The following is a 15,009-nucleotide window of genomic DNA, read 5'->3' as shown; positions in this document are numbered from 1 at the left end:
AAATATGTTTGGCGGGGGGGGGGTAAAATTAATCGAAAAGATTTTTTTTCATGGAAGAATACCTATGGATAGACAATTGTGGGGGGTGCGTCATGGACATAAGGGGGGTGGGCACCACTGGTTAACAGCGTCAACCCGTTAGCATCTTTAGTGGTAACAGTGGCTATTCATATCCTATTCATTAATAAAGCCACGTTTAGTGAAACGCCGGTATGTAAACCACAAAATATTAAAAACTTATTATCTGCACAAATATCTACGTGAAAATATTCAAATATGAGTATTCTTAATAAATATTATCCACGCAAATCCATTCCTTCACAAATGCATCATTTTCTGTATTTAAAAAGTTGTATGTGCGTAAAGAATACGTGTAATTCCAGTAAAGAGCATACACAAATACATAGAACTTTCTAGTTAACAGTGTATTTTATAGGTTGGATATGGCAACACTGTTCTCACGTCAGAGGCTATGTCTCACAAGTAAAGGTTCTCTCCCAAGAATCGGGGATCCGGAAACTGCGCATATATTTAGATAGAGGAGGGCCACGAAGGATTACTGGTGAAATATGCCGGGCCGACAGCAAAGGATAAATCCAATATGGCCGCCCGAAGGTCATACCAATCGACTTTTGTAAGCAACCTCTCATCCACTTCCCATGGGCAGATTGACTTAATGTTTTGCAGATTGATATATCTATGAACACTGCACATCTATTGGTTTGAAATTTCGAAGACGTTGACGTATTGAACACAATATGGCTGATCAGTATGTCAACGACTCCTGTCTGGAAAACGAATTGTACTTTGGAAGTACAGTATCACTAGACGTGTACGTAAAGCATTAAACGGTTCAAAATATCGCCATCTAAAAACCAATATGGCCGAACAAAATCCTGAACCAAACAGCTCGCAGTACAAAAAGGAAATTTGGTGTAAAGGTCCATTACCACTAGTAGGTGAGGAAAATAATACAAATGGATCACAATTTCTATTTGTGTATCCAAGATAGAAGCGAAATACGCATATAAAATATCCACTGTAAACAGGTGGTTTCGCATGAAAATTACCTACAATTCACTGGAATAGATTTTGCAGGTGAAATGCCAGTAAGTTACAAATGTTGTCAGTGCCTGTGTTATCTGTTTGAAGTGTTACACGCAAACATGTAGTGTTCATTTGGGAAGGTCTAGAACGCACTAGCCACAAGCGTTCCAGAATATGCGCCTTAAAGTTTGCAAACCATATCATATATAATAAAAATCGCCCTTGCCAAAACTGGCACCGTGGCTACACAGGTAACATTGTGGTTTATGATCCAAGGGTTCTATGTTCGAACCCGGCGCAAACCAAAAACATATTTTTCGTTACTCACATAAAGAATGAGTCAGAAAAAACTTGGCCAGTAACTTTGACCAAAAAAGTAGGTAAAGAAATGAAAAGAAGAAAGGTCGTTTGCATATTTTAGTTGACTATAAAGTTTAAAAAAATAAACACACAAAATATATTATAAAGAACTAATTATGGAAAAATGCTCGTACATTACTCTTAATCCGCTTCATAAGAGTTCGCACATCTTCTTCTGTTATTTGATTGGCAGCTGCAGTCCACTTGCGACGAAAAGTTTTCAAGTCAGCCGCCTTCCCTTTTGATGTTTTCAATGTTCTTTTAATGTGGGCCCAATATTTTTCAATTGGCCTAAGTTCAGGGCAATTTGGTGAATTTGCCTCTCTTCGAACTGCGACGATACCCTTTTCTTTATAACAATCAGTGGCTGCTTTAGAGTAGTGAGAGGTAGCAAGATCTGGCCAAAAGAAAACAGAGTTACTGTATGACATCACAAATGGATACAAGCGTTTTTGTAAACACTCCTTCGTATAAATTTCGCCGTTAATTGTCCCTGTTGTGATGAACGCTTTGCTTTTTTTACCGCATGAACAAATAGCTTGCCAAATCAAATATTGTTTGGGATATTTGGATGCCTTCCGTTGTTTAAATTTATCCTGCAAATCTCCCCTCTTCAGTGCCACGTACTACTCCTTTCCGGGAATTTGACTGAAATCAGCGACACAATAGGTTTCGTCGTCCATAATGCAACATCCATATTGAGTAAGGTACTGATCATAGAGTTTTCTTGCTCTGGATTTTGCCGTCACTTTTTGCTTTTCGTCTCGGTTAGGTACCTTTTGGACTTTGAAAGATCGTGTAGATTGGGACGCTTTGACCACACCAGCAACTGCTCTTTCCGATAAATAAGGATTTTGACGCAGCAATGCAGTAACCCTTTTCTCCAGCTTCGGTTGGCTAGTCCCCGGTTTTCTACCTGAGCCAGGTTTTCTTTCAACAGTTAAATCTTGTGCGTACTTTTTAATTACATTTTGCACAGTAGACCGAGGATATTTTACGAGTTTGCTTAATTTATTTAAGGACATACCTGGATTTTCGAGGTATTTGTTCACAATTAGTTTTCGTTTTTCTAACTGACTCATCGTTCTTTACCACAGTATGCACACTTCACAACTGACAATCTATTCGTGAGTAAGATCGACAGTCTGCCCTTGCTTATGCACAGTGCTGCCAATGTTCATCTTATATACTAGAAAATATGGAGGGAGGAAAGTGGCCAGGTTTTTTCTGACTCATTCTTTAATTATTAATTATTATATACATTGTTACAGCAAACTAAATATGTATTGGTCCATTTATCATTCATGGAATGCTTCCGTTGAAAGTCATACATGACATTCTAAACAGAAATCAGGGGTGCCGACAGGCGATTTTTAGCCTGTTGCACCCATGACAGATTTTTTGAGGGTATAATTTTCATTAAAAATCGCATAATCAGAATATAATTATATCCTTTCTCCTAAAGCTTTAGAACCCCCCGCCCAAAGTTTTGAAGATACAGGTACAGTATGTAGATGATAAATATAGTCTCCCCTAGAGCTTAGATCCTCCTCCCTGAAATGGAGATAAGATAAAGCCAGTGGTGGATCTAGCCCGGATCCGGGGGGGGGGCCTCCCCTGAGCTTTTTGAGCAACAAAAATAATTCAAGCTATTATTTATATATTTTTGAAACTCTTTTCTAAACTCATGATATACCTATATCTTGCTGGGCTCCCCGCTTTTTACCTTTTAGCCCCGACACTGCATAAAACAATAATTATAATGTTGTCTTTAAGAAATCTAAACTGAATGAAATTTAGATTATAAAACAAGTTATTATTGGTTTGTCACAATTCTTTTTCTCGGATAGAAGGGTACTTGAGGGATTGCACCTAAGCACTCTACGACGTTAAATCTACAGGGTGTTTCAAAACAACACCGATAATGTTTGGAAGGTGATTCCTGACACAAAGATAAGACAAAAAGTATAGATCAACTTGGGTGCACAAGTACTTCCTTTCGGAGTTATAGGCTGGTGAAAACATGAAAAAATGAACTTTAAAGGTCCATAGCTCTAAAACTATGGGACATATTGTAGTCGAGTCAAGACTTCACTTAGAAACTAATATGTGCACTATCCAAAAATACATGTTTCAGTATCCTAAGGTACTCACGCAACGATTTTTATAGAGGGAGTTTGGTTACGCGCATATAATTTGAAGTACTCAACAAGTACCTCTGTAAAAATTGTTGCGGAAGTACCATAGGATTCTGAAACATGGATATTTGGATAGCGCACATACTATTTCCTAAGTGAAGTCTTGAGCCGATTACAGTAGTCCAATAGTTTTAGAGCTATGAACCTTTAAAGTTCATTTTTCATGTTTTTGGGAACGTGTAACTCCGAAAGGAAGCATTTGCGCACCCAAATTGGTCTATACTTTTTGTCTTATCTGGTGTCAGGAATCAACTCCCAAACTTTGTCGGTGTTGTTTTGAAACACCCTGTATACCAGGAAAACAATTTCTCGGTTTCGCCGTTTTTAATTGATGAAAATCCAACATTGAAACTGAAAGCGATATATTTTAATTAAATACAGCTTTGATTGTTGAATTAAAAAATGAAATGAAATCTTTGAGTTTTACGTCCCATGGTTATGCCGGTTAGGCTAAAGGAGACGGTGATAATGAGTAATGAATGAAATGGTGGAATGAAGAAAGTGGGAGGAAACGGGAGAACCCCGAGGAAACCCACGCACACGGTGTTTGTCCACCACAAAGTTCACTTGGCAGGGGTTGGGATCGAACCCGGGACCTCAAGCACCAGAGGTGAACACTCTACTACTGAGCCACCGCGGCCCTTGATTGTTGAATATAGTTTTGGAAATTTTGAACATGTACTATTAAAATAATGACATTAAATTAAATCTTTTAGTTTCATATGTCACAATTAGTCTATGACCTTTAGGCTAAGGGAGAAAGACGTTTAAGGCAAGTGAATGATGATGAAGAATTGATGGAATGAAAAGTGGAAGGAAACGAGAGTACCCCGAGGAAAAAAACCACGGACACGATGTTGTCCACCACAAACTTAGTTGATCGGGGGATCGAACCAGGGACCCCATGCACCAGAGGTAAGCGCTCTATTAATAAAACAAAACTGACAAAAAGCACTAATTCGGCAATGTAACACCGTCTTCATTAGACATGTTATGCTAGATATCTCCTATCTTCTCCTGCCCTTCCACTGTTTTCCTCTTCTTTTCAAAATCAGAAGTATTTCAAGCTGTATATTACTCACTATAGTTTTGGAAATATTTAATATGAATTAATAAAACAAAACAAAACTGCCCGAAAGCACTAAATATACATTAATACAACTTGGAAAGAGGTGTTCAGGTATCCTGACCTCACAATAAATTGTGTATAACAATAGCAATAATAATTACAAATTTTTAACACAAATCACATTAAACTTAAATTCTGCTAAAAATGATAAGCATTATTTATTTAAAATTATAAACTCTGAATTCTCATCATCAAATCAATGTCAAAGTTATGTTTTATCAACGAACTTAAAAAGTTTGTTGCTGAATTATCTCTCTCTCTCTCTCTCTCTCTCTCTCTCTCTCTCTCTCTCTCTCTCTCTCTGAATTTTGAGCCCTCCATTCGATACAGCATCAAAAACTATCTAAAAAAAGTGATGGAATTTTTTGCGTTACGCTTACCGTTTCCGAGATATTGGCCAAAAAAAAAAAAAAAAAAAAAGTTCCGATTTCGAGAGATTTAAGGAGCACATCTCGGGAACTGTAAGTCCTAGATATTTTGCGAATTCCTCAACTTTGAGCATGTGTCTTCGTAACACAACAACAAAACATGTGGAAAAAATTTAGTACCCAAGAAAATTATAAATAGATAGATATATTACAAGGAGTGTTTAATGAGTGTAATAATAAAGTACATAGAACAATTGGTATAAAACCGGTAGAAGTTAATAAGAAAAATTAATTCTTTTTAAGTTCGTTCTTGCAATGCTCTTGGAGCATTCTCAACTGGTTTCTATTTCCTTTCAGTGCAACCAACTGTTCAATTACATTGCAAGCACAAAAGAATTTCTATTTTTTGTTGACTTGTTTCTGTATGTATATATTTCTCAATCAATAAAACTGCAAATTGTTTTCTTTATCCACGTGTTCCAACGATCACCTTATTTAATGTTAATCTACATAGCTTATGTTTCCACGCAGTAATTCATAAAACTTAAAAGCGAATGACCGAAAACGCCAAACAAAAGCAACAAAATTAAGTGGAAACAAAAGAAAAGTTCAAGACAAAATTTGCTACAAGGAGGACATAATCGCGCGGGCCACAATTTTAAGTTACAAAAGTCCGAATTTTACTCCTAATGACAAAGGGTAACATCTGCTTCTTACGTTGTTAAATATTTGGCGAAAATGTCACAACATTTAAAAGAGCATAAATATTTTAGCAAAGCTCATCGCCACTAGAACGCGTGTTTTCTGTATATCTACGCCAAACTAATAGTCAATCCCCCTGACTACCAATTATCTAAAAAAAGATAAAAACAGTAGAAAAATAACTATCTATCAGAGGAGTCATAGTTAAAAGACCACCAAAAACGTCAGGCAAATGCTTCGTAAGTTATACCTATCCTACAAATATCCTTACTTTGATCCATTCTTTTTCATCCCCTTAACATCACAAACTGCTCTCAATTTTAAATGCGTACTGTTTCACTTTCAGTGCAACCCAGGTCCAAATCTTATTATCTTTTACTCTACAAGATTTAATTTGTAAAATCCTGGGACGGCCTGTCAGTTCTAAATCTACAACAGATTAAAGTTTACTTTTAGTAGCCTGACCTACGAGAACTCACGTGACCGGACTGTACAGAAGTTTTGACAATGTCTTATTGCTTTCGCCACATACTTTATCAAATCCATGTTCGTTTTATTAATGTTCAGTATATTTACTGCTTTCGACAGTTTTCTTTGGTCAGTCAGAACGTGAAGGAGTTTCATTTGTATGACATTATATTTTCTCAAATTAATATTGGAATTGAAAGTACTAGTAGATTTATCTCTTTTGGTTTTAGTAGAGAAATTAGAGTGAAGACGTGATATATTCTTGGTATGCTTAATTGATTTCAGAAGACCGCTTTTCGCTGTCTACTGTATTACAGCTTTTATTCTATAGTAACCAACGTTAAAACGGGAAATGGTTGATTTATTCCGCTTCCGGTTTGAATACAGGGTTAAGAGGGAAGATGGTAACTATTCTTAGAACGTTAAATCGACTTCATAAAGCTGCTTCTCGGTAACTCTGCTCTAGATCAATATTGAAACCGGAAGTTGTAGTAGATTTCTATCACTTCCGGTTTTAGTAGAGAGTTAAGGAGGGAGATGAAATATATTCCTGGGACGTTGAATCGACTGCATGAAACCACTTCTATCTACTACTGTTTTCCCTCCATAGTGATCAACGTTAAAACCGAAAATGTTTGATTTCTAGCACTTCCGGTGGAAGAAACACTCCATCAACAAATTCGATTCATACCTTTTAAACCTCTACATCCTGGTAAAAAAATGATGGTGATCCAGCAACAAGTTCTTGATATTTTGTGTCTCCCAAATGAACAGACAGCCAGACAGGATAAACTGATAATATTATGAAACTAGGTTATTCGAATTTCTTATTGGTACACGCACAAAAATATATTAAATCGTCCTTATGATGTACATCAGTCATTTTCAATTGACCGCAGTATGACGTACGAGCATGCTTTTACAATAAGAATTAGGACAGAGAGAGCAAAGGAAGGGAGGAGATGAAGAAGAAAGGAATAAAACGTGTGATGAGATGGAGCAGAGCCGGTCCTAGGTAATTTGCTGCCCCGTGCAATGACATCATCCCCCCCCCCCCGAATTCTCCAAAAAGAATAAATTTTAAAAGCCAGGATTTTAAGTATGCTATCCATAATAAACAATGAAGAGGAGAGACAAAGTACTCTCACTCAAAAAAGCCTAAAAACTACAAATACAATCTCATTGTGTGTGTGTGTTATTTTAAATATTAATCTATTATGTTAGTGAAAGATAAAGCAAACACACCTGCAGAGGAAAGATGGTAATCCTTTTTTATATAATTCAATATCGAGCTTCAATCTAAATATATATATATGTTTGCGATACCAATTCCAGCTGTTTTTTCTTTATTTCTAGATTTTCCTTCTGCATCTCTTAAAAAAAATAAAAAATAAAAAAAACTTGTTTCTACCTTCAATGATTAGAAACTTTTACGACGACAAGACTGGTTTTCATATCAAAACTGTGATAACTAATTGGAACAGGTGTTTGCTATTGTTCGAGAATTGAATTCTTGTATTTGACTACAATCAAGCAATTTATGCTAGATTTGTTTGATAATTTTCTTTAACACTGCCAGTGTGACCTTAAATGAATGCGGCCTAAATATGATTCATGAATGTATATTCAAATAGAAGGTCAGCTTAGTAAATCTAACTACCATCATCATGAAGCCTGTTTCCAATAAGAAAAATTTATTTTAAGTAATATAGTTATGACAGATTTTGCCGCCCCATGCAAGTGCACGTGTAACACATATGGTAGAGCCGGCCCTGGATGGAAATACAATTAGTATATTTGGAAAATTATCCATTCTGCTTTGTTAACCTGTAGTCACTGTCTTTTTTCAAAGCTAAGTTTCTCATTCACTCCTTGTCTTCTGTGTGCTTTGCTGAGAATGGAAGTAGCGAACTGTAACATCACAGAGGTTCCAGTTGGAAATGAAAGATCTAAATGTAAATGTTTTCGAGGAGTTTAACTTACTCTTTTTCTCGTATCAGTTGGAAATGAATGATCTAAATATAAATGTTTTCGAGGAGTTTAACTTACTCTTTTTCTCGTATCAGTTGGAAATGAATGATCTAAATATAAATGTTTTCGAAGAGTTTAACTTACTCTTTTTCTCGTATCAGTTGGAAATGAATGATCTAAATATAAATGTTTTCGAAGAGTTTAACTTACTCTCTTTCTCGTATTGCTTCATAATTTTGACAATCACATCCGGAATCGAGGCAAGAGTATTTACTCCGAGAAATTCATCAACATGAGGACCTGCAAAATCATAACAGTCAATCAATAGAAAGTGTTTCATTACATGAAGTAAGTTTCTTAAATTCAAATACACTTAAACATAGATAAATAACAAGTTGTTTATTAAAACTCCCATATTCCAGGTTTAAACTATTAAGTTATTTTTATCACCAACTGAAATTCGCTGACTGACTCCGTGGTTTTTCTACGAGGCAGTGTTGCCAATATGCCAACTGAAAGGATGACAAAATACCTATTTTTTTTTTTTTTTAGAGTATTATATTTTCAAATCAATACACGAAACAAAATAGATTAGGACATATTGCATAATTATTTAGTATAAAAGATCTTCATAAATATTTATAACAACATATTTTCTTTGATTCTTTCAGAGGTAGACTCCTAATTCCATCTGATGTGTTGGTTTTATCCAGGAATGTGAAGTTTTATTTCTTTACTTCACCAGGTAGTTGTAATGACACATAGCGTGTAGCTAATTGTCCTAGTTAGTAAAGTAACGTAGTGGTAGTGCCGTGGTAGTGCCTTTACTTACAGGTTAGCTAGCTAGCGGTATCTTAGTTGGCTTGCTTTAGTAGGTAAGATGACTATTTATATGTATTATTAATAAGCATGTAGAAATAATTTGTAAATATTATACATCTTACTTAGAATTAAGTATTAATTGTGATAACTACCATGTTGTATGTTGAATGTATGTAGGGTCGTAAGAAATAATTCTAATATGCACTCGTGTAACTTGGCTATTAATTATTATTAATTGCTTATTATATTATTAATAAGATACCTTCATTAGTTTATTTTATCGTAGACAACATATGTATTCATTATGTATTATTATTAATTATGTTATATTTAAAATATGGTTTATTATTTATAAACTTACTGTATGTATTGTTTAGTTTGGTGAATATGATAATAAAATATTATTTCATTATCATCTTTCTTTTATTATGTATATTTCATAATCACTCCCTATGTAAATGTATATTCTTAGTATGAAACAGAATACAACTACATGGAAGTCATTTCTGAGCAAACTCTTTATCATAGTGTAAATCATAGCAATGTTAACATGCAACAACAGCTCCTTTCATAAACGCAAGCAATTCTGTAATTCTAGTCTTGAGGCACCGCTAAGCTTATGGTAATGCTACAGAAATGTAACCATGCATAATTAATGGAAACGGTAATCAACTGTCGTCCCAAAAGAAATGTACGAAAATCACCCCCAAAATTTAATTGGATACAGTAAAATTCAAACCCATTTATAGGGTAGACATTGGTAATAGTTTGCAGCCAGGAAACCGGAATTGGTTAATTTATTTAACAATCCATGCTATTGATAATTTCCATACTATACATTAATGCAATTATTTCAAAAGATCTGTTATTATTCGTTAATGATAAATTGACTTTATACAGTGTGTCCGTAAAGTTACGCAACCCAAAGTTTGATTGCGTATTTCTTTTGAATCAAGAACGATAAAGACCTGAGACTTGAAACATATGTAAGCGTGTTTCATGTAGATATTTCCGAGATCATGACTGATGTTGGAATTTGTAACAATTTTGCGTAGTAACGAAGGAAATTACCGTAAGTGTAAAATAAAAAATGTGCAAAATGAAGAAAATCAATAGGTATTGAAAAAATATGAAATCTTTGAGTTTTACGTCCCACGATTATGCCGGTGAGGTTAAAGGAGACGGTGATGATGAGTAATGAATGAAATGGTGGAATGAAGAAAGTGGGAGGAAACGGGAGAACCCCGAGGAAACCCACGTACACGGTGTTTTTCCAGCACAAAGTTCACTTGGCGGGAGCAGGGTTTGAACCTGGGACCCCAAGCACCAGAGGTGAACGCTCTACCACTGAGCCAACGCGGCCGTTATCCAAGATATCTTCTCATTGCCTTAAGCCGTTTCTAAATTAAAGGGTTTATTCTAGATTTTCTCCATATACTATGTATTGTAAACACATTCAAAACTCTAGATTGCTTGAGGCACCATTTAAAATTATTCAATGGATCTAATTTTTCTTCTGGCTTAATTTGGTTCCATATGGAAACATTTTAGGGGGTCCGTTCAAGGGAATTCCTAAATTTATCTTTCTCCATATAAATAAGAAAAACCGAATATACTTTATTTCTCTGTGGTAGAATGAAAAAAATCGAAATATACGCTTGAAATGTGAAAACGCGTTAATAGATCAAACAGATGTAAACTAAATTTTAATATATAGTCTATTCCAAAACATAAAGTCCTCGTCACAAACCTTCTTCTGAAAGAAGCTATATTAGCGTTGGAAATATAATTGTAAGATATTCATTGGTCTTCAAGTAACGGTCGATCTTCAAACTTCCGTACTTAATTCGATGTTAAGGGCATGCCAACGGATGAGTGCTATAAATATTTGTTGGTGCTGAGGACGTCATGTTTTGAAATGAACTATACAACTTCCTACATATAAGTCGCAAGTACCTAACAATATTTGTATACCACCCCTGAAAAGTACATAGTCTCAATATCACATTTTTAGTGACTGAAATGATTTTTTGACAAAAAAAAAGTATTTTTCTTCAGGAAAATACTGTTTCCCCAAAATTATATTTTTGAACTTCTGAAAATCATTTAACATTGATAAACTATAAATGAATCATTATCATTTCTTTTTATTAAAGTTATAAGTTCTTATTTCTTGTTTTCTGCAAATTATAGATTTTTTCGAATTCCTGCTAATTTCAAATTCAATGGACAAAGTTACCAAACTGTTTAAATATTCTTGCTGATTTCAATGAAGTTTAGATCAGTTTAAACTTGGAAATACAACTTTCTTCAGGTGCCATGGTTACTGGGATCGTGAAAAAAAGCATATACTGCAAAGTATTCTTGTGTTGTTCGACAACTGAGAATGAATTACATTCTAGTACGGGGCCCGATTCGAAGCAGTTGATCCAATTGGCGTAAATCCGGCCCTACATACAGTAAATACCTTGGTAGTATTGATAAAAACCGAAACCACTTTCAAACCATTGTGTAACAGATTGTGTTTACATTTAATCCCTTGAGTTTCAAATCATTTTTCTATGTGTATCCTGTAATACCATTTACTGTTAAATGATTGTCTAGACCGTTTTATAGGTCATAGTTATTGTGCGAGAGTGAGGAGAGCATTCGTAATACTGTTAAAAACAATTATTTGCATTGAGGAACAATTGGACTGAAAAAGAGAAATTCTGATGTTCTGAAGAGATTTTATACTACTTCAAATTGGCAACACTGACAGGAGATCAAAGACAAAGCTTTTCCTTTTCTGATCTTGAAATAATCTCGAAGTTGCTAATTACTCATCGTCGTTATAAGTATTAATGGAATGCTTCCCTAGGCCTGCCATCTACTGAGACAACACATTTTTTGTCTTTTCTATCAGTAAGCTGGTGTCACCTAAGAAGAAATAGTAGAACTAAGTCTTGCCTTGCATCCACTAACAAATTTCATCATCTCCAGGATGAATACGACCCTTTATAAGGGATACGTTTTCATGACATCCACATGAATGTTAAGGGGTTAATTACTATGAATATACTCCCATAATCAATGTAGAAATCGAAAACAACCGGTTAAATGAAGCAAAATGGAGATTCGTCATTTCGCGAAATGTATCATCTATAGCTTACAAGGTAAAAATAATATGAAACAGACCCACGTGGACACAAAATTAAGGTTTCATGTTAATTACATTTATACTTTAAGATTTATGTTAAATGAGTGTTAACTGAGTGCATAAGAAATGACAGCCAATGATCTCTCCATTAAATTTATCATTAGCTAATTGCAATTCGTGTATTACACCCATACTACTGATAAATTCACTTAATTCTATTTTGCACTTTAATACCATTAATAAGTTATGTTTATTTTACCTGTAGCATAGAAAGGTACTAGTTCTGGATGGGCTAACGGGTCCACTTCATCGAAATCTCCGTAATTAACCATCATTGGTGGCTGATGAACTGGGAAGTCTGAAATGATCAGAACAATAATAATATTACACAATTTGAATGCTAAACCTGAAATCTCAAGAATAGAGTGCCATACTTAGAAATGCCATCACGTGTTATGTCGTGAAGTATATTTTACAAATGGGGAATTCAGAGCAAAGCAATTCAAGTCCAATTAGCAAAGTTCCGAGAAAAAGAGACATAAATTTTGTACACGTATTTTAAATACAACTTTTTATTATACACTAGAAAGTCAACTTTTTAAAATTTCTTTTTACATTATAAAAGTTATTTACAAATATTTGGACATGGATCTTTTAGGCACTGAAAAGAAGATTAATTACAAGAGATATGACAAATCAATTCTCTTACATTTTCATTTTCCAAGGAAACCGCGTGTATCACATAGAATAAAAATATGTTCTCATTCCCTCCAATATTCTTGCTGAACAAAGCTTTTAGGTGTAATCATAAATGACGATCTCTCATGGTCTGCTCTTATCTTCACTTTAAACAAAAAGCTAAGTAGCGTGTGTTTTGCCTTATATAAACTTCAAGGTACGGTGTCAAGAGAAGCACTTCTTAGCTTTTACTTTGCCAAGTTTAATTCACTAATTAGCTTCGGAATAATACATTGGGGAATTGCTGAAAATAGTTTAAGCACTTTCCGATTGCAAAAGAAAGCGATTAGAATAATTTTCGGATTACCCACAAAATCGTCATGTAAAAAGGTTTTCATAGAAGCAACAATTTTAACACTTCCCAGCTTATATATCTATAAATCTATTATTTTTACTGTGAAAAACAGGTATCTTTTTACCTTTAACAAAAATGTTCATAGCAATAATACAAGACAAGACAGTGACATATTTGTGATGCATCAAAAATATGCTAATATAAGCCAAAATGTGTATATGAATTGTGTTAGGTTGTATAATAAACTTCCTATATACTTATAGAATATGACTAAAGTTACCGCTTTTCGTAAGACATTATTTAACCTACTTGCTGTAAAGTGCCATTATACTATTAAGGAATATTTAAATGGTTCATTACATGAAAAACTGGCAATAGAAACTACTGCTCAGTACATGCCAGTTGTGGTATAAATGGTTTCCTAATTAACGTGTAAATGGTCATGTTTGTATACTTAATAATATCTTCTTCTTTACGGTTTTATATTTTAGCAGGATGCATAAGTATAATATTATGTGTACCTTCTGCTACCAGATATTTTGTATGTATTTCATTGACAACTGTAATGTTTACATCAGAATTTCTTGCTTCTTGTAAGCTAATGAAACAGGCAAATGAATGAAATGAAACTTCTGGTAGAAATGTTAAACAAGAAAAGTGTCCAGTACGATTAAAAGTGAACTTGAATCCTCCGTGCGCTGAACGCCTCATACAAGATCAATGTAATTTAATTTATGTATCACTCTGTGGCATAACTAGCCGAAGATATATTGATTTAGCAGAAATACTAGACCTTATGATTAATATTAGGAGTTATGTATATTTATGTGTGTGTGTGTATCAACAATGGAATTTTAAGAAGAATTACGTAAATTTTATCAGTACTGGTGCTCTCTTGTAATCTTTGTACATATATTCAAAAATTGTTGTATATAGTAATATAATAGAAGTAGCAAACTGTTTACTGAGAGCGGCAAATGACTACCAATAGTTGATAAAATTTACAGAATTCTCAAATTTCCACTGTTATAAAAAATCTTATTTTGTTTGTTTTCGAGGATGAGTGCCCGAGTGTAGTACTCGAAATATTGGGAGAAAACTTGGCTAAAGTACATTAGTAGAAAGTAATTTATTATGGTATAAGTACCTATTTACTTGACTAACTTATAAGCAGAGAGATCTCACGGGCACTGTGTCGTCTGCTACACAATGTCACATTGCCGTTGAATAAGAATTGAGTGCTCTATGACTGAGCCATCATTGTTAATCCAACCTGTTGTTGAAATAAGGAGAAAGAAATGCTACATGCTACATTTTTGGTTTATCATGTTTCGGTTCTTTGCATGGCAGAGAATTCCAGTTGTATATTGACAATAAAGATGTACTCATATCTTCGCCACTTGATGTACGCCTAAATGTTCCTAAAAGTTATGGATCAATATTTGTTTGTTCTCTAGCATTTGAGATTTTCAAATATTTATTTATTTATTGAACAAATTCCCAGATACAGCATAAGTTTGCCATTTTACATAGGGAAATGTTAACAAGCAGAAAAGAAAGAAAGAAAGAAAGAAAGAAAGAGAGAGAGAGAGAGAGAGAGAGAGAGAGAGAGAGAGAGAGAGACTAACAATAAATATCAACAACAACAACACCAACAATGTCAACAAAGAGTGCAAAAGTAATATTGTTTGCCCAGTATGTGTTTAATTGATCTGTCAAACACTGGGTAACTCAAAAAATGTCCACATCTGTTGCTAGATAATTGTAATAGT

The 15,009-nt window shown here is 34.4% G+C and overlaps 1 protein-coding gene across 1 annotated transcript in view; it reads right to left on the bottom strand.

Annotated features, from left to right (window-relative positions):
- Window positions 1-15,009, bottom strand: part of LOC145692844 (uncharacterized) — a 79,956-nt gene that overhangs the window by 1,501 nt on the left and 63,446 nt on the right. Inside the window, exons 9-10 of the mRNA XM_081768353.1 lie at window positions 12,464-12,562; window positions 8,454-8,543 (exon numbers count right to left, since the gene is read on the bottom strand). Of these exons, the coding sequence (XP_081624479.1) occupies window positions 8,454-8,543; window positions 12,464-12,562 (189 nt within the window). The remainder of the gene's footprint in view (window positions 1-8,453; window positions 8,544-12,463; window positions 12,563-15,009) is intronic.

Source organism: Thermobia domestica, chromosome 8 (assembly GCF_964235325.1).
Source record: "Thermobia domestica chromosome 8, izTheDome1.hap1.1, whole genome shotgun sequence".
Lineage (NCBI taxonomy): Eukaryota > Metazoa > Arthropoda > Insecta > Zygentoma > Lepismatidae > Thermobia > Thermobia domestica.
This window is presented reverse-complemented; position numbering and strand designations above follow the sequence as displayed.